Source organism: Lithobates pipiens, unplaced genomic scaffold, assembly GCF_037356315.1.
Source record: "Lithobates pipiens isolate NorthernLeopardFrog02 unplaced genomic scaffold, aLitPip1_a1.2 Scaffold_1, whole genome shotgun sequence".
NCBI lineage: Eukaryota > Metazoa > Chordata > Amphibia > Anura > Ranidae > Lithobates > Lithobates pipiens.
In genome coordinates, this window is record NW_027507685.1 from 209,705,427 (window position 1) to 209,726,563 (window position 21,137).

At 40.8% G+C, this 21,137-nt stretch overlaps 1 protein-coding gene across 1 annotated transcript in view; it reads right to left on the bottom strand.

The window, feature by feature from the left end:
- The window catches only part of LOC143982515 (cytochrome P450 2G1-like), a 70,796-nt gene that overhangs the window by 16,384 nt on the left and 33,275 nt on the right, over positions 1 to 21,137 (bottom strand). The window contains exons 6-8 of the mRNA XM_077481333.1: positions 17,047 to 17,188; positions 11,813 to 11,997; positions 1,871 to 2,012 (exon numbers count right to left, since the gene is read on the bottom strand). Coding sequence (XP_077337459.1) covers positions 1,871 to 2,012; positions 11,813 to 11,997; positions 17,047 to 17,188 — 469 coding nt within the window. The remainder of the gene's footprint in view (positions 1 to 1,870; positions 2,013 to 11,812; positions 11,998 to 17,046; positions 17,189 to 21,137) is intronic.

The window sequence follows — 21,137 nt, forward strand, 5'->3', positions numbered from 1 at the left end:
GAAAAGATATAATAAAATATTCACAAAAATGTGAGGGAGGGTGTACTCACTTTTGGCAATATACTGGCAATATAGTTGGCATAGCCAATAGTAGTTTGTTTTTATCCCAATAATTATTGGGGTAAGGCTTGATCCCTTATCTGGGGTTAGGTTGAGTCACTAAGTTATACTTAGTGAAAATTAAGGTTATAGGAAACACTTACTGAGCAAAACATGGAGATTGCCAGTTTCTTCCTCAGTGCTGGCAACTCTTCTTAAAGAGGGAGTCCACCGGGAGTCCGCGTTTTTTTTTTTTTTAAAGCCAGCAGCTACAAATACTGCAGCTGCTGGCTTTTAAAATAGTGACACTTACCTGTCCAGCGCACCCGCGATGTCGGCACCCGAAGCCGATCTCTTGATCGTCTCTTGGGTGCTGCCGCCGCCATCTTGGGTATGGGAATCAGGAATTTCCCGGTTCCCTACTGCGCATGCGCGAGTCGCGCTGCGCAATAAGGATGGACCCGCTGCCTCTGGGATCTGTGTGTTTCCCAGCAGGCAGCGGGGGACTTTCGGAAAGGGGCGAATCTACGCCCCTTTCCGCAGAGAGCTATCCCAGGAGTGGGTGCAGATACCTGTACTGTACAGGTACCTGCACCCCCTCCCCCCTGAAAGGTGCCAATTGTGGCGCCGGAGGGGGGGAGCATTCCAATGAGCGGAAGGTCCACTTTAGGGTGGACCTCCGCTTTAAGATTAAATGGAAATGGTGACGCACTTAAGCAGGCCCAAAATGGAAGATTTTAGGAAGATGTTATGCAGCACCAAAGAGGTTAAATAACTCAGGGCGGTTGAATATTAGACCTAGAAGTGGGGGGGAGGGCAGTTATACTATTCAGAAATTTGATACTCAATGGGATGTTAAACCAGTCTCTGGAGTGAAGAGCAGGAAGCTCTAAGTAGTGTCCAAATACATCTTCGTGCATTTACTCCATCATTATATGAATATCTTTTATGTCAGCTCTGTTTAACATGTCTTTATCACAATTGGAAATTGTCATCATGTACTTTTACGATCATGGAATGTTTAATTATGATTTTTTAAATAAATTTGAAACTATACAATGCCTTGAAAAGGTATTTATACCCCTTGAAATTTTCCACATTTTCTCAATTTACAACCAAAAACGTAAATATATTTTATTGGGATTTTATATGATAGACCAACACATAGTGGCACATAATTGTGAAGTGGAAGGAAAATTATAAATTGTTTTCAAAATTTTTTACAAATAGTGTGGGGTACATTTGTATTCGCCCCCCCCCCCCCCAATACTTTGTAGAACCACCTTTCACTGCAATTACAGCTTTTTTAGTCTCTTTGCGGATGTCTCTACCAACTTTGCACATGAACCAGACTCTGGTAATAGCCCTTTGAACGCTTAAGAGGTACCTCATGTTCATAGGAAAATTCTGCAGAGGAGGGCATGGAGGTGGCAGAGGAGGAGGGGATAGAGCTCACAGGTCTGGCATCATCACCACAAGCTGTATGGAGACCTGGGGGCACAACAAGCTGCAGCACCGAGCCCTGTCCTGCATCCTTTTGAGTTGCAAGCAGCAATATCCAGTGTGCTGTGAACAATATATATTGTCCCTGCCCATGCTTGCTGGACCACATGTCAGCAGTAAGGTGGATTTTACTGCTGAGGTTGAACCGTTCACCCATCAGTGATTGATAAGTCAGAGCATGGCTGTAGTTTGCATAATAAAGTTCACAGAGTGCTCCCAGAGTGCACTGACACACTGGATAAAGCCACAGGTACACTTTCTATAAATCGGATAATAAAATTATTTATACAGTAGATGCTCATGGTATAATATAAAGTGAACTTAGTACCTGTAGAAAAGGGCAGCAAAGCGGAGTGCTTCTTTAGGTCTCCATTTTTGTCCAGAAATCTGTTGGGGAAGAACACATCTGGATCTGGAAACTGCTCCGGGTCCTTTAGTACGGTGGTTAGTAATGGGAATACATCTGTGCCCTAAGATAATTTATAAAATGTATAAAAGCAATCTTAGCACACTGTGATCATAACTGCAGACAAGGCTTTATACACAGATAACATAGACACCACAGGATATGTAAAATGACAGCAATGTACCCTAAACACATTCTCAGTGCTGTCATTTTACATACCCCAAGGCTGTGGTTGGAAGTTGCTGTCAGTGTCGTAGCGGCCGGGGGGGGGGGGGGGGACTCAGGGCACTTTTGTATTTGTAAAAAAAAGGGGACAAATTAATCACTAATACATGTACATATAAAAAAAATGGTAGTATTCTGTTTTGTTGACAGGTTGTTTAACAGGTTTTAAAGTGTATGTATAGTCAAAACCTTTTTGTTAAATTTTGGATTGAAGGGTCAGTTTATTTTTGCTGTTTCTGTCCTGTTGAAAATTTCCTTCACTTTCTATCCCTGAGACACAGGAAAAAGTAGAAGGAAATCTCTACAAAGTAAGGAAAATCCACAAAGACGGGGTCACCAGCTCTGCAATAACGACACAGACAGCAATGAAAACCTAACCTAGGTTCCAAATCTTCCCCACGCTAGCCCAGAAAATGTTTTAACTATATATCTACTTTAAAACAATGACATTTTGTGCTAATGCATTTATCTAAAAAAACACGTGTGCTGAGTGGAACACACAGATTGCCATTTCTGACTTCCATCTAAAAAAGGCTAGCGGCTACACTTTCTGAGAGCCTGACCCTTAAAAGAGAAGTACGAGTCTGTTTTTTTCAGATTCATACTTACCTAGGTGTATGCAGAATCCATCCAATGCTTCATCTGTCCCCCGCCAGCTCTAATGACGTGCACACACAATCAGAGTTTTCTTAGAAAAAATCTTGGATGGTTTTTCCAACGGAATTCTGCTCAAACTTGGCTTGCATACACACGGTCACACAAAAGTTCTCTGAACGTTCGACCGTCAAGAACGCAGTGACATACAACACTACGGCAAGCCGAGGAAATTAAGTTCAATGCTTCCGAGCATGTGTCGGATTGTTTCCGAGCATGTGTAGGAATTTTGCACGTCGGAATTGCTACAGACGATCGGAATTTCCAATCGGAACTTTTTCCATGGAAAAATAAAGAATCTGCTCTAACGGTTGGTGACTGCCACCGTTCGGTTCTCACGGCTCCCCGAGCAGAGAGCTGGTAACTGTCAGTCACAGGCTCTCTGCTCTGCCCCCCCCCCCCCCCCACCCCTGCACTCACGGGCTTCAGCCTTCTGTCTGCTAAAAACAGGTCATAGGAGTGCAGAACGAATTACACCCCTATGATCCACAGGAGCAGTACAGCCAAATGAGCTTTGGTTGTACTTCTTAAAATTCTTAAAAAAGCTGTCAATTTAGGAAAGTCTAAAGTCAGAGCTACTAATCTGTTTGCTGAAAGTCAGTGAAGGACTGAAGCCATTGTGTCAGCACAATGACCAGGCAACTAGAATTTTCAGAAGAAGAGTTCAGCAATGGCAACTTACGTGCCTCATTAGTATATATTTCCTTAAAGGACATCTCTACAAGCTCATTAGAATATCTCTAATAGATATGTGCAGTTTGTTTTTGTCCTGAATTAATATTCTGACAAATTTTTCGTTTTCGTTATTCGTTATTTCGATTTTGATATATCTAAATACCCGGAGTACAGTATTATACAAAGTTTACCCAAATAGCGAAAAAAGAAATTTGTTCGAATTTCATAGATAGTAGGCGAGGTTGAAAAAAAAGTCCATTAAGTTCAACCTATGTGTGATTTTATGTCAGTATTACATTGTATATCCCTGTATGTTGTGGTCGTTCAGATGCTTATCTAATCTTTTTTTTTTAATTATCGATGCTCCCTGCTGAAACTACAGCCTAACCGAACCCTCTACACAGTTTAAGGTTAAACCACTTTTCTTCTAATTATAGCGAATGTCTTATTAAATTCCCTTATATGGAAAAGTTTTATCCCTATTGTGGGGTCACGAGAACGGTATTTGTACATTGAATTTGTATCCCAAGCGTCTCTTCTCCGAAGAGAACAAGTTCAGTGCTCGTAACCTTTCCTCATAACTAATGTCCTCCAGACCCTTTTAGTTTTGTTGCCCTTCTCTGGATTCTCTGCAATTTCAGCACATCCTTTCTGAGGACTGGTGCCCAGAACTGGACAGTGTACTCCAGGTGCAGCCGGACCAGAGTCCTGTAGAGTGGTAGAATTATCATTTTATCTCTGGAGTTAATCCCCTTTTAATGCATGCTAATATTCTGTTTGCTTTTCTTTCAGCAGCTTGGCATTGCATGCCTTTACTGAGCCTGCCATCTACTAGGACCCCCAGGTTCTTTTCCACTCTAGATTCCCCCAGAGGTTCTGGGAGTAGATTGAATTCATATTTTTGCCATCCAAATGCATTATTTTACATTTTTACACATTAAACCATACAGCATAGTAGTAGGTGAATGGACCTCAACACCATGTCAGTCTTTATTTTTATTTTTTTATGATATACTAAATGTCTCCTCCTTCATCTCCTAATAATCTATACCAGGTCCTATCAGGAGCCTTCCTCTTACATCATTACCTTGTTCAATCTCTGTTTTTGTCCTAATTATTTAGGAAGTATAAAATATGATACAAAGGGTTTCGCCTCTTAAAAATAAATAAACGTAGAGTAGATTGCATTCATATTTTGCCACCCAAATGCATTATTTTACATTTTTCCACATTAAACCTAATTTGCCATGTAGTTGCCCACTCCAGTAATTTGTTCAGCTCTTCTTGCAAGGTTTCCACATCCTGCGGAGAAGTTATTGCCCTGCTTAGCTTAGTATCGTCCGCAAACACAGAGATTGTTTATCCCATCCTCCAGGTCGTTTATAGATAAATTAAATAGGATTGGTCCCAGGACAGAACCCTGGAGGACCCCACTTTCCACCCCTGCCAATTCTGAGTACTCCACATTTATCACTACCCTCTGAACTCACTCCTGTAGCCAGTTTTCAATCCATGTACTCACCCTATGGTCCATGTAAATTGACCTTACTTTGTACAGTAAACTTTTATGGGGAACAGTATCAAATGCTTTTGCAAAATCTATATATACCATGCCTATGGGCCTTCCTTTATCTAGATGGCAGCTCACTTCCTCATAGAAGGTTAATAGATTGATTTGGCAAGAACAATTCTTCATGAATCCATGCTGATTACTGCTAATGATACAGTTGTCATTGCTAAAATCTTGTATATAGTGCCTTATCATCCCCTCCAAGAGCTTGCATACAATTGATGTTATGCGAACTAGTCTGTAATTCACAGAGATGTATCTTGGCCCATTTTTAAATATTGGTGCTACATTGGCTTTTCGCCAATCAGTTGGTGCCATTCCAGTCAGTAGACTATTCGTAAAAATGAGGAACAATGCTCTGGCAATTACTTGACTGAGTTCCTTAAGAACCCTCGGGTGCAAGCCAACTGGTCCTGGTGACTTATTAATGTTACGTTTTTCAAGTCTATTTCTAATTCTGTCCTTTGTTATCCATGAGAGTGCTTCCTGTGACATGTCATGAGGATAAACAGTTTTAGTTACTGAAGCCCCCCGATTCCCTCATGAAGACTGAGGAGACGAATAAATTCAATACCTTTGACATCTCTCCATCCTTAGTAACCAGAATCCCTTCATCATTCTTTATGGCACCAATAAGATCTGACCTCCGTTTCTTACTATTTATATACTTAAAGAATTTCTTGGGATTTTCTTACTCTCCTCTGCTATGTGCCTTTCGTGTTCTATCTTAGCCACCCTGATTACATTTCTTGGGACATTTTTTATAAAGTTGGAATGCTGATGATAATCCCTCAGTCTTATATTTTTTTTAAGGCTTCTTCTTGGCTTTTATATATATTTTTACGTTGGAGTTAAGCCACCCAGGACTTTTATTAACTCTTTTAAATTACTTTCCCATGGGATACACTGGCTAATGCCCCTATTTAATATGCTCTTAAAGCATACCCATTTCTCCTCTGTGTTCTTTATTCCTAAGATTTTATGCCAATTTGTATCTTCTAGCAAGGCTCGTAGTTTAGGGAAGTTGGCTCTTTTGAAATTCAGTGCCTTTGTATTCCCCTTATGTATGTGTAACTTTTACTGAAACTAATTGACCTGTGGTCACTGTTTCCTAAATTGCCCCATGTTTCTACATCATGAAATTGCCCTGCAAGACATTTTGGAACTGGAGTGCCTTAGATGAATGTGCGTTCCTTCCACCCAGTCTATGTCTGGATAATTAAAATCCCCCATTATGATAACACATCCCATCCTTGTCGCTAACCAAAACTGTGATTTGAGTTCCATCTCTGCCTCCTCCCTCTGGTTAGGGGGCCTATAGCATACTCCCAGTATTACTTTCCTCTTAGATTCATCCCTTTGCAGCTCTACCCATAAGGATTCCACCTCCTCCCTTGCTCACCTAGTGATTTCCAAAAATCTAATTGAATTTCAAATAGAATTTTACATAGAATTCATCTGAATTTGAACTGTAAACATATTTCTTAAATCAAAGACTGTGTGTTATTAGACTACCATTTCGAAATAATGCTGTTTTTGTTAAGCCAAAGGTGATTTAACCACTTAAGTCCCGGAAGGATTTGCCCCCTTAATGACCAGAGCATTTTTTGCAATACAGCACTGCATCGCTTTAACTTACAGTTGCGCGGTTGTGCAACGCTGTACCCAAACAATTGATGTCCTTTTTTTCCCCATAATTAGAGCTTTCTTTTTGTGATATTTGATCCATGATCCCTTTTTTTCTTTTTTTGTGCTATAAACAAAAAAAGACTGCCGATTTTGAAAAAAAACTATTTTTTTTTACTTACTGCTGTAATACAAATCTTAAAAAATATATATAAACTAGTTCATCAGTTTAGGCCGATACATATTCTTCTAAATATTTTTTGGAAAAAAAAAATCGCAATAGGCGTATATTGATTGGTTTGCGCAAAAGTTATCGTGTCTACAAACTATGGGAAAGATTTAGGAACTTTTATTGTTTTTACTGGTAATAGCGATCTGCGATTTTTAGCGGGACTGTGACATTGCAGCGGTCAAATCTGACCCCAAATTACAGTAATTACAGTAATTTGGGGACCAGTGACATTATTACATTAATCAGTGCTATAAAAATGCACTAATCAATGTAAAAAGGACACTGGCAGGGATGAGGTAACACTAGGGGCAATCAAGGGATTGTGTTCCCTCAGCGTGTTCTAACTGTAGGGGGGGTGGGCTTACTGAAACTTGACAGGGATTACTGTTCCCGATCACTGGTAACAGTAGATCTCTGTCATGTCACTAGGCAGAACGGGGAAGTGCCTTTTTTTACATAGGCAGTTCCCCATTCTGGCTCTCCTCGCCATGATCATCGGCCACCCGCAGACATCGAGTCCATGGGACCCGCAAGCACGCCCGCTATCTTGCATATACAGACCAACTGCATTTATGGACTGACCTACAACATTGTGGTGTTGTAGGAAGTACACCCATGAGGGCAGCAGGGCCGAGGACTTGCAGAAAATTTTGTGACCCCAGGGACAGATCTGTGTATGTTCAAGTTCATCACCTGTATGCACCAGGGCTAGTGCATTTGTAAATGTGAGTGGAATAGTTGCTTGTGTTTTAAATCAATTTTGTTTTACATTATTACACTATGCCAGTTCCTTTTTTACCTTTATGTTGCCATCATATATGAAAGATCACGCTGGCAGGAGTCTATTATTTGGAGCTTTAAAGACACTGTATTGAGACCCCAAAGGCGAAGGTGCTACTTGGCCTAATTGGGGGCCAATTTGGGAGGTGAGCGTATAGTTTGACTGGTGCAGGGTCCACCGGGTGATAAGTCACTCATTTGCTAGTATTCACCATTGGATTGTGTGTGGACAGCATTTGTTTACCGAAGATATCACTGGATTGATGAACTTTATCATATGTTATATTTCTTTTATCCACTAGAGGTCACTGGTTGCACACGTTATTTTTATTATGATTCATGCAATATATTTCTGTGTTATATCTAATACTCCCACTAGGGGTCACCATTTTCAATGTAATTTGTGATTATAATATATAGTACTTTTTTTCAATTTCCACAAGGAGGTAGAGCTTCACTTATTCTTTTGTTTTATTTTATTCTAGTCTGCTAATGACAATTTGTGTTAAGCAGCAACCTCTTATATTTAAAATATAGAGCACTGTTTTTATTGTATTAGCAGTGCAGAAGTATTTTTTTTTTATTCTTCCAATATGACCTTATTTGTTTTAATTATGACCCCAAGGAGATATTATTGTATTTATGTCAGAATAATATGGAAATACCCTTGTGTTTTTTCTAGCCTTGATGAAGGGGGCACTCTTGGACTCCCTTGACTTTTATTGGAATAATTCAATTTAAACTTTTGATATATACATGACAAATCAAGGAGATCCTTGGGGATGTAGAATCTGCCTGCCTGAGAACTAGATAATTTACAGCAATATCAATACTTCAAGATAGCAATACCAGTAAGATAACCCTACAGGTCAATTTTTCCACTTGCCTCAACTAAGCCCCATGTTGGACAATATAAAAGCTTACACAGGATTTATGACTTTCTCTCACTTATCATAGCTTGCCAATATATAATCGTTTAATCTGTGCCACACAAACACAATTGAGTGCAGATTAAATAGAAACCCTTTCAATGCAAAGGATATTTTTGTGTCGGTGAACCCTGGGGAGTAGTTAAATAGAACCTTAGCCTATTTGCTGTATTCCCTATAGTACATACATATGACACAGCTCTCGCCTTCAAAATACAGCCGGTAAAATAGTTATTGAACACGTTATCATTTTCTTGGTAAATATATTTCTAGAGGTGCTATTGGCATGAAATTTTCACCACATGGGTAACAACCCATGCGATCCATACATACACAAAAAACCCAAAACAAATACATTTAGGCCGCGTACACACGGGCGGACTGTTCGTCCAACTTTGTCCGCTGAACAGTGTTTGGGCGGACAGTCCGCTTGTGTGTGGGCTTTCAGCGGACAGTTTCAGCGGACAGTTGGACGGACAAGGTTTTTCGGAAATTCCGTAAAACTGTCCGCTGAAACCTTGTTTCAGCGAACAGTCCGCTCGTGTGTAGGCTTGTTCGTCAAACAAAGTTGCGCGCATGCTCAGAAAGGATTTTCACGCCGAAAGCTATAATGCAGTGTATAGGACGTCGTGTTTTTCGTCCCGTCGTACGTGCCGTTCACGTCATCGCGCACGGTTTCAGCAAACTGTTCGTCCGTCGTGTGTGGCCATGTCCGTCCATGCTAAGTTTGAGCGGACTGTTTGCCGAAACTGTTGGACGGACAAAGTTGGGCGAACAGTCCGCGCGTGTGTACGCGGCCTTAGAAATTAAGTTATGTGTAATAAAATTGAATGAAACAAGGAAAAAGTATTAAACACATAAAGAAAAGGAGGTGAAAAAAAGGCATGGAAAGCCAAGACACCGGCTGAAATCTATCAGTAATTAGAAAGCAATCCCTTGTCAGAGCAAATGAATATCAGCTGGTTCAGTCTCAACTGATGGCCTATAAAAAGTTGTCTCTTAACCAAGTATTCCCACTAGAAACATCTCATGATGAATAAAAGCAAAGAGCTCTCTCAAGACTTTTGCAACCTTATTGTTGCAAAATAGTGAGGGCATCAGTTACAGAACGTTTTCTAAGTTTCTGAATGCTTCAGTGAGCACTGTTGGGACCATAGTCTTTAAGTGGAAAGAGCATCATTTCACCATAAACCAGTCACGACCAGGTGCTCCTCGCAGGATTTCTGACAGAGGAGTAAAAGCAATTATCAGAAGAGTTGACCAAGAGCCAAGGACCACTTTTGGAGAGCTTCAGAAAGACCTGGAATTACCAGGTACAATTGTTTCAAAGAAAACATAAGCAATGCACTCAACTGCCATTGGCCTGTATGCACGGCTCACCATGCAAGACTCCATTGCTGAAGAAAAAGCATATTGAAGGTCATTTAAAGTTTGCTGCACAACATTTAGACAAGCCTGTGAAATACTGGGAGAATATAGTCTGGTCAGGTGAGACCAAAATTGAACTCTTCGGTTGTCATAATACACACCACCAAATGGCACTGCACGTCACCCCAAACACACCCCCATACCAACAGTGAAGTTTGGAGAGAGGGAACATCATGGTGTGGGGCTGTTTTTCAGCATAAGCACTGGCAAACTTCATGTCATTGAAGGAAGGATGAATGAAAAAATGTACCAAGGCAGTCTTGATAAAATTCTTCTGTCATCTACCGGGATGATGAAGATGAAACAAGGGTGGACATTTCAGCAATACAATGATCGCAAACACAAAGCCAAGGAAACTCTCAATTAGTTTCAAAGAAAGAGAAAATAAAGCTGCTAGAATGGCCCAGCCAATCATCTGATTTTAATCCAATAGAATATCTATAGAGAGAATTAACGATCAGAGTTCGTGGAAGAGACCCACGGACCCTTCAAGTTTTGTCGTGTACACACGGTCGGATTTTCCGTCAGAAAATGTTTGATGGGAGCTTTTTTACGGAAATTCTGATTCTGATTCATGTGTAGGCTCCATCGGAATTTCCGACACACAAAATTTGAGATCTGGATCACAAATTTTCCAACAACAAAATCTGTTGTCAAAAAAATTCTAATCGTGTGTACACAATTCCGACGCACAGTTCTATGCATGCACAGAATCAAGCAGAAGAGCCACACTGGGTATTGAACTTAAATTTTCTCAGCTCGTCATACCTCACCGCGTTCTTGACGTTCGGTATTTCTGACAACATTTTGTGACCGTGTGTATGCAAGACAAGTTTGAGCCAACATCCATTGGAAAAAATCCCATAGATTTTGTTGACGGAATTTCCGATCGCGTGTACGCGGCATTTGTGTGGAAGAATGGGCCAAAATCACACCTGAGCAATGCGTGGGACCAGTTTCTCCATACAGGAGGCATCTTGAAGCTGTCATTATCAACAAAGGATTTTGTACAAAATATTAAATACATTTCAGTTAGCCTGTTAAATACTTTTTCCCTGTGCCATTCCATTTATTACACATAACTTAATTCCTGAAATTTTTGGTTTCTTTGTATGTGTGGATTGCATGGGTTGTTTCCGACATGTGGTGACAATTTTATTTCACTAGCACCTTTAGAAATATATTGAAAAAATATATTTACCTAGAAAAATGGTGAGGTGTTCAATACTTATTTTACCCGCTGCGTGCTATATATATATATATATATATATATATATATATAAAAATAGACCAGTCCTGTTTGTCTCCAGTGCCTAGCAGATGGACAGGTATGGAGTTGGTGACAGAAGGTAGCCAAACCCCAGCTGACAACAGGCAGGGCATGGTAGATGTGCTACAGGGTAGCTTGAAAAGGTTTTTGTTGAGGCTCAAGCACTCCCCTGGAGCTTTCCCTGTTCAAATGTAAATTTTAAATTTATAAATGTTCACTTTACAAAATAAATATTCTGTGCAACTTTATTAAATCAACCCCAGTGCTTAGCTGTTGTCTAAAATCCAGAGGAGCAGGGTGCTGCCTGAGGGTGACTTCTTTTCCCATTACATTACTTAAGAGATCATTTATTTTCTTCCAAATTGGGTATTAAAAATCAATAGCAGACACGGGTAAGTAGCTTTTTACTGTACATACTTACAGTTGAGATAGGCACTTTGGTTTTTACACCTTATGACTACCTTATGGTCTTTACCTTGGGGATTAGGTAGTCCCTTAAAAAAGTGTCCTCTGTTGTGCAGTGTGGCAGTCCAGTTGGGATAATATTGGCAAATCGCTGGATCTCATGGATTACGGCCTCAGTGTAAGGCATCTTGGTTCGGTCTTCTGCTGATGGAGTGTGTTGACCTATCACTTGATCAATCTCATTCTGGACCTTAACTGAACAAAACATTTAATATATTATTGCACCTAATCAACTGAAATGAGATGCAGTAGAAAAAAATACATATAGATATGAAACAATCAAAGCTCAGTCTTTGCCATGTGTTAAAGTAAAAAAAAAATTTCCTCCATTATTATCCATTATTTTTTGAAGAGCACCACATGCATAGGTTGGATATTTGTATTCTTTTTAATAATCTGCAGACAAGTCTTCTGCAGTTGTATGCAGTTTGCAAACCCTGTTACCACACTTCTCGTCCCCATTCCTATTACAGTATATAATCTTATCTTTTACTGTATGTGTTCAGATTTGACAGTTGAGGTACCTATAGATAAAAGATTATGACAGTTTTTTAAGTTTAAGATATAGTCACAGACCTAGCTGGCTAGGGTTTCCTGAGAGAAATATGGATTGGGTAGGAAAGAATGTTGTCGCTGTTGTATCCCTGTTGATAAACCAGCTCTGGAGCTTTCAGCAGATATCTCCTCTTCCCTCTACACAGGCATGAACACTGTAAACTTGCAAGGAACGGGAGGTATATGCAGTGCTCAATGATGGCAACATGGGGTCTTTGGATATGTTACAGCACCAACAAAATTCTCACCACCAGCACCTGTCACACCACGCTATAAATCAAACAATATGTCTAAATAAATATTTAAACATTAGTAGCACTGGCATGGTCAAAAAGTCTCCTAAATTGATGCACTATCCACCTTGAATGGTGGAAGTAGCAAAATGTGGAATAAAACATAGTCCGCTCAAACAAAAAAAATATAAATCTTTGTTGTAATTTATTGATCTGGATGAATTGTCATCACCACAATGCTTGTATAATAATCCCCCAAAGGAAATTCACTTAAAGGGGTTGAAAATCTTTGTTTTTTATTTTCTAAATAGGTTCCTTTAAGCTAGTGCATTGTTGGTTCACTTATCTTTTCCTTCGATTTCCCTTCTAAATGATTTTTTTCTTTGTCTGAGTTTCCCACTTCCTGTTTCTCCTCAGTAAACTTCTCACCATCATCCGAGCTGGTGTTTAGTCAGCCAGAACAGCTTACTGAACAGCTTACTGAGGAGGAACAGGAAGTGAGAAATTCAGACAAAGAAAACAAAGAAAAAAAAAGGGAAATCGAAGGAAAAGGTAAGTGAACCAACAATGCACTAGCTTAAAGGAACCTATTTAGAAAATAAAAAACAAACCTTTACAACCCCTTTAAGGTAATTCAATGGCTTACCACAATCTAAGCCGTTGAATTACCCTGTCGATTCCCCTGTCTGCCTTACCTGGGAACACCGCTGTAGCAGTGAGAGGTACACTCGGAGGGAGCGATTTTACAAGTATACTTATGCTTTTAACAATTGATTTTATTATAAGTGTACATCCACAAGCAATTATTTAAATAAACATTTTTTCCACATACTGGGTTCCGCTATGTGCCCCCTTATTTTTCTTGCTTGTAATGAGCAATATACAGGTGGAGAGATGCAGTGATTGCTGAAAACAGCCACCTAATATCCATGCATTAACCCTGCAATATTGGACGGAGATACGCAGTGGTCTGCAGATAACAACTACTTGGAGACATGCATGAAAACCAGTAATATCTGGTAAGTGAGTTTCATTTGGGGGATTATTATACAAGCATTGTGGTGATGGCGAGCCATCCAGATCAATAAATTACATATTATATTCTTTTTTGTTTGAGTGGACTATCTTTTATTCCACATTTTGCTGTTTCCACCGTTCAAGGTGGATAGTGTATCAATTTAAGAGACTTTTTGACCATACCAGCGCTACTAATGTTTAAATATTTAATTAGACATATTGTTTGATTTATGGTACTTTTTATTATAGTATACTATAGTAGCTTTTTAATATTGTATGTTTGCCGTGAGCGCTAAGGGAGAGATATCCATATTGTTTATTTCTCAGTCTTTGCCTGTCACACAACACTGTTTTGCACTGGTTTCGCCAGTCCAACCCAGATGCCTCATAGGTGTATATGTAAGGAGTTACATCAATTATTGTTATGTTTACCTCTTTATTCAAATGATTCCCACATTCCATTGTTGGCAATTGTTACCAAAAGGGTGATTTACGTGGGTTTTAGGAAATTGAACACCCATTACTCTGGGGCACTTTTTAACCACTTGACCTACAGAAGATTTACCTTCCTTCATGACCAGGTCATTTTTTGCATAGAGTTTTTTAGGATAAAAAACCTTCTGCCTTTAGAACTCCTTTAAGATTTGACAATAAAACCTAGATGATGATTGGTTACTATGCACAGCTGGACCAGATTCTGCATGCTCCAGTTTTAGTAAATCTCTCGCAATGCATTGTAGAAATGTATGACAAAAATCCACGCACAGCTGTAGAGAGGTGTTCAAACCTACTGACCTGCTTGCGCCCACCATCTGTTGGACAATATTCTCCACATCATGCTGAAGAATTACATCTAGACTAATAGCAGAGCACTCAGTCAGTACATTAGAAACGTGGAAGACTGCTATTGTGTATGTGGATCTGATTAGTTGTTACGGCTAGGATTGTTCTTGGCATCTGTCTCTTGGCTCAACCTTGGAATTCAATAATTCTGGCTAAACATGGACTACATTTTGATAATGATTTCTGCCTACCTGCCCTGCCCTGACCTTCAGCTTGTTTATTGACTACACGTGTCTACTACTAGCCCTGACCTCCAGCCCTGACCTCTAGCTGGTTCTGACCTTGTCTCTGCTTTTTGGCTGATCCTGCCTGTGCTGTGACGTCCACACCACCAGGGAAAAAAGCCCAGACAATGCAATATCCTGTATCCCAGTAAGAGTCTTTTCTGTTTTTTAACTCGTTCAGCTCTTTGGACATTTCTAGACCAAAGAGTGAACCCTTAAGAACAAATTGAATGTTGTTCAGCCAGCTCCCGACTTTAAACTGAAAGTGATCCGGCAGCTGTATAGCTGCCAGTGGCGGCTGATCCATAAGGGGCACAGGGGCGCTGCCCCCCCCAGTCTGCATAGTCACACACATAGAACGATTTATTTTAAATTAACTGATAATATGACTAACATTTTTATATGTGTGTGGCTGTGCACTGTTTGGGGTGCCGGACTAATAGGTTTCTAATAGGTCCGTCATATTTTTTACACACACGTGATTAGAGCCTGAAGCTCTTTGTTGTTGTCTGCGCCCCCAATCCCTCCCAGTTCATGACTTGAATATTCACCATTGGTTTCCAGCTTCTTGTCCTGGCTAATCAGGATAGGAGGCTGGAGATTTGGAACCTGGAAAGAAAACCGGGTCATAACGGAAGCTAACAGGGGAGCTGTGACCAATGGAGGGCTCCTTTTGTAGGGTGAATGCAGAACTGGAGAGGTTTGTTCATGCCCCTACCCCAACATTTTTTAGCACCACTGATAGCTGCCGATCACTTTTACAGAGCGGGCGGCGCGGTTCCCCTCCCCCCCCTATAGCTCCTGGGCTCCCCGGCTCTTACCCAGTAGCACAACCACTGACTTTAGGATGGAGAGTGGATGGAGACTGAGGCACGTCCATACCTTGATTTCCCTTGTACTGAAAGAAAATGAAAGTGACAAGGATTTAGTCACTTTAGTTTCAGATCCTCCAATTATTTCCTGGCAAGTACAGCCAAAGGACAAATCTAAGCATGCTGATCTGTGCTCGGGTTGTGAAGGGCAGGGGAGATATTGGAGTCTATTAGACCCCTAATGTCTCCATAAAGAGTACCTGTCACCTGTCAATGCTATCACATGGGGCTTTATTAACCCTTATTTATTGTGCTGGCAATAAATATTTTCCTCGAAATTGAGTGATTCCATATTTTTTCTACTCTGCTTGATCTGCAAAAACAGTTGTAATTGACTACAGTTTTCTTCTTTTTTTTTCTTTCTTTTTTAAAGTGTTTAAAGCCAGAAGGTTGGAGTGTTAAATGAAAAATAGTTTTGAGACATGTCTGTGATTATTTTTTTTCTACACAATTAAACAATTGAATGAACATTTTCCAATAGTGGTGATTCCATACTTTTGTTTGTAGCACATTATGCGTCTACTTTGCAGGTCAGGAAAAAATAAATAAAAAAGGAGAGACAGCGGATTACTTCCTCTTTAAAACATACCTAGAAAACCTAGGAAGACTGTTATGAAACTAGGCTGGAGAACATAAATTAACTAACTTTATTGCCGTCTGTTCCCCCACGTTGGGGAGATTCACCTGCTCTATTTGTGCTGTTTACTATTATCATTAAAAGTAAAAGAAAAGCCCAAATTTTGGTTTGTCCCTTAAAATTAATAGAGGGGACATTATCCAATGGGGACACTAGTTCTGGTGACCTGGGGGTCTCCAAGAAATTCCCTTGATTTATAGGGATTTCTTCTCACTTCCCTTTTTGTTTATGGGACAGGAAGTGAAGGGAAATCTCCACAATGGGACAAAGATGGCAAAAAAAATCTGACAGGGGTTGTAACCCTCTCTTGCTCTATCCAAAATGAAGATAAAAGTTTTGCCAATAGTTCTACTTTAACTATTGTAGGATAGTCATGTAGCTATGCTTAAAGTATATGTGAAACCCTCACCTTGTAAAACAAACTATTCAGTTTAAAATAGAAATGAAAGGTAAAACATATGTATATGGTGCTCTGAGAGCTGGGGGAAGAGAAACAGCAGCACACAGTTCTTCCCAGTGAATGGTTGTGGAGGAAGGGTTGGCATGTTGGGCAGGCTGAGTTCCCAGCACAGCAAGAAAATTGGTGTTCCCCTTTGCCTAGTGTGGTCAGTTCATAATAAGAAAGCAGAGGTGCTGGCATGTATTTTACACAAAGGAAGCAATTCAAAGATAACAGGATCATTTTTTATACAGGACATGGTACAGCAGGCACATATCAGGAATAGGAATTGTTGGAGTAACATATTCTTTAACTGAATGCTTTGCACTGAATTTCCAGGATATATATCAACATATTCATATAATGAGGGTAAATAATCTGCTGATACTTCACCAGGCTGTACAAACTAACATTATCACTGTACCTTGAACTTCTGGATATTTTATCAGGATCAGCAAGCCATAGCGAACAGTTGTACTGATTGTTTCAGTTCCAGCAAATAACAAGTTTGAAGCCGAAGCCACAAGATTCTTCATGTGAAACTCTGTGTCTGGATTGTCTTTTTCCTCAAGAAAACACAGCAACACTGTATTGTATATAACCATTGCCACATACAGTATCTCACAAAAGTGAGTACACCCCCTCACATTTTTGTAATGCTTTTATTATATCTTTTCATGTGACAACACTGAAGAAATGACACTTTGCTACAATATAAAGTAGTGAGTGTACAGCTTGTATAACAGCGTCAATTTGCTGTCCCCTCAAAATAAATCGACATGCAGCCATTAATGTCTAAACTTCTAGCAACAAAAAGGAGTACATCCCTAAGGCCTCTTTCACACTGCAACACTTTACCGTCGTTTTAGTGGCAGTATTCGGCCACTAGCGGGTGGTTTTAACCCCTCTCTAGTGGCCGAAAAAGGGTTAAACCCGCCAGCAAAGCCCGCTGCAGCAGTGCTTTGCCGGCGGTATAGCCGCGCTGCCCTATTGATTTCAATGGGTAGGAGTGGTAAATAGGTGAATACACCGCTCCTTTACCACTCCAAAGATGCTGCTAGCAGGACTTTTTTCACCATCCTGCTAGCGCACACTGGAGTGAAAGGGGCCGTGTTTTTTTTTCAGGCGCTATTTTTAGCGCTGTAGCGCCTGAAAAACGCACAGTGCGAAAGGGGCCTAAGTGAGCCCAATTAGCCATTTTTCCTCCCCGGTGTCATGTGACTCATTAGTGTTACAAGGTCTCAGGTGTGAATGGGGAGCAGCTGTGTTACATTTGGTGTTATCACTCTCACTCTCTCATACTGGTCACTGGAAGTTCAATATGACACCTCAAGGCAAAGATCTCTCTGAGGATCTGAAAAAAATAAATTGCTGCTCTACATAAAGATAAGAAGATTGCCAAGACCCTGAAACTGAGCTGTAGCAGGGTGGCCAAGACCATACATCGGTTTAACAGGACAGGTTCCACTCAGAACAGGCCTCGCCTTGGTCGACCAAAGATGTTGAGTGCAGGTGCTCAGCATCATGTACAGAGGTTGTCTCTGGGAAATAGATATAGGAGTGGTGCCAGCATTGCTGCAGAGGTTGAAGAGGTGGTTGGTCAGCCTGTCAGTGCTCAGACCATATGCCGCACATTGAGGGAACCATGAATGCCAACATGTACTGTGACATACTGGAGCTGAGCATGATCGCCTCCCTTCAGAGACTGGGCCGCAAGGCAGTATTCCAACATGATAATGACTCCAAACATGCCTCCAAGATGACCACTGCCTTGCTGAGGGTAATGGTGATGGACTGGCCAAGCATGTCTCCAGACCTAAACCCCATTGAGCATCTATGGGGCTTCCTCAAATGAAAGTTGGAGAAGCACAAGGTCTTTAACATCCACCAGCTCCGTGATGTCGCCATGGAGGAGTGGAAGAGGACTCCAGTGGCAACCTGTGAAGCTCCATCCAAGAGTCTTTTAAAGGGAGAATATATTTAGTGCATAATTGAGGTCCTCCAGTCCCCTTATTCATTTTGTTGCCCTTCTCATCAGCTCTCTCTCCAGCGCCAGCACATCCTTCCTGAGGATTGGTGACAAAAACTGGACAGAATACTCTAGATATCCAAATCAAAGTTTTATAAAGTGGCAGGATCAGTGACAGGACAAGTTCATCTAGAGCCCAGGGCAAACATGCCAAATTGTGCCCCCCCCCCCTCCAAGCTGTATGGGCAAAAAATAAAAGCATCTCACACTGATCTACATGCTTACCCCCTAAAAATAAATTCCCCCTCCTCCACTAAAAATCCACTGCTGAAATCCCCCATCATGAATCTTTGCCCCCAACCCCACCAGCTCTAAATTCTTCCACTTACCATATGCCCTAAGCACAAATCCCCCATCCCCCCTTCCAACACAAATCCCCTCAAATCACCACTCCTAGCACACCGCCCCAAATTTCCCCTTCAAGAACAATTATAATCCCCTGCCACCCCTAAAATTCCCCCTCTCAACACAAATCCCCTCCCCCCCAACCTCCTTGTGGTGCCCCTCCAACTCACATGATACCACAGTGCCCAGAGCTGCCGTCCCTCCTGCCCACCCCTTGTCCCGGCCCTGGGCAGGATTATCGTTTTATCTCTGGGGTAACTATGAACATTAAAGTATTTTCATATATTTTTCTAGCTTTAAAACAAACCCTCACAGATCCTTCTAGCTTGTACTGTGATGTAATTATTTCTTAACCACTTACCGCACAAGCACGTATTTATATGTGATTGGGTTCAAGTGGTTATACCAGGGCCATGGCTGGAGCCACTAGCTATAACCCCAGTATTAACTGCTTCAGATCCACACTATAGCTGAATGACGGCTACAGCGTGGATCTGCTTTGCCAGATGTAAAAACGATTTTGTATTTTTTTACAAAATATTCAGTATTTTTTAATTTTTTTAACTTATTTTTAACAAAATAAAAAAAACGTACAGGTGATGAAATACCACCAAAAGAAAGCTCTATTTGTGGGGAAAAAATGTAAATGTAATTTGGGTACAGTGTTGTACGACCGCGCAATTGTCATTCAAAGAGTAACAGCGCTAAAAGCTAAAAATTGGTCTGGGCAGGAGGGGGGTTTAGGTGTCCAGTAAGCAAGTGGTTCAAATTTTTAGTTGGCAAGTTTATTTTTGAGAAAAGCGATCCGAGCAGCTGATTAGCCACTTGATCAATTTTAGAAGCAGCGGGAGAACTCCAGCCTCTCTCTAGTGTTGTTTTCCTGTTTCCCAGGCTTACGCGTTTCACCAGGGAGACCAGGATCCAATAAGGCGGTTTCAGCCCATTGCTATAGAGGTGATCGAGGACCGTAATGTCTCTGATCATCTCTATGGTCTGGGAGACCAGAAGTGACAAGCATTTTATCACTGCTGGTTATGGAGAATATAAACAAGGCCATTTTTTCTGGAAAGCATGAGATCAATGTTTTTTTGTTTTGTTTTGTTTTTTAAATCTCATGCTTTCAAGGGTAGAAGAGAGATCTGGAGTCTTATAGACCCCAGATCTCTCCAAAAAGAGGACCTATCATGCTTTCACAAGTGATGAAAATAAATAGACAGTGTAAAAAGATTTTTTTTTTTTAATAAAATAAATGAAAAAAAAAAGGAGCGCCTGCATACATAGATTGTGCATGCATATGTAAACCGTGAACAAAGAGCAATAATTCTAGCTCTAGACCTCTTTGTAAATCTAAACTGGTGACCTTTAAACATTTTTAAAGCCTCACTTATGGAGATTTTTTAGGTATTGTAAGTAGTTGCCATTCCACAAGCATGTTTAATTTTTAAGCGTGACATGTTAGGCATCTATTTACTCTGCGTAACATCATCTTTTAAAACTTACAAACAAAATTGGGTTATATATTGTGCATTTTTTTTTATTTTTACCTTACTTACATACTTACCTAGGTGGATGCAGCATCAGTCCAGTGCTGCATCTGTCCCCTGCTGATTTTAACACTTAGAACTCAGCGGTCAAACACTACCAATCTCTTGGTTCTTACAACTCCCTGAGCAGAGAGCAGTTCCCCTCGCTCACTGGAGTGCTGGGCTGTGGAGGAGGCTGGAGGGTCTGGCACAGGCTCTCAGTGACTCTCTGAAAGGCTGAGCCAAGTGCTGGTCTAGGCATATGGTTGTGATCCTTCCCAAGCTTGGAATGGCTCTGGGATGTCAGCTTCTGCCCATTGTGTGCTGAAAACAGGCCAAAGGTGTGCAGAACGATCTGCACGACTCTGAGCTACAAAGCTTTGGCTGTACTTCTCCTTTAATGCAAAGTACTTTTACTGATTGTTCAGAATATGTAAATACAAGTCTATGGGACATTAGTGGTCGGGAATGGGCAGCCCGACACTAGATTTTTAATGGGTGGGCCACAGGCAATTCCATAGGCTAAGGTAAATAGTAATTTTGGAAGGATGTACCGTATATACTCGAGTATAGGTCGATCCGAATATAAGCCGAGGCCCCTAATTTACCACAAAAAAA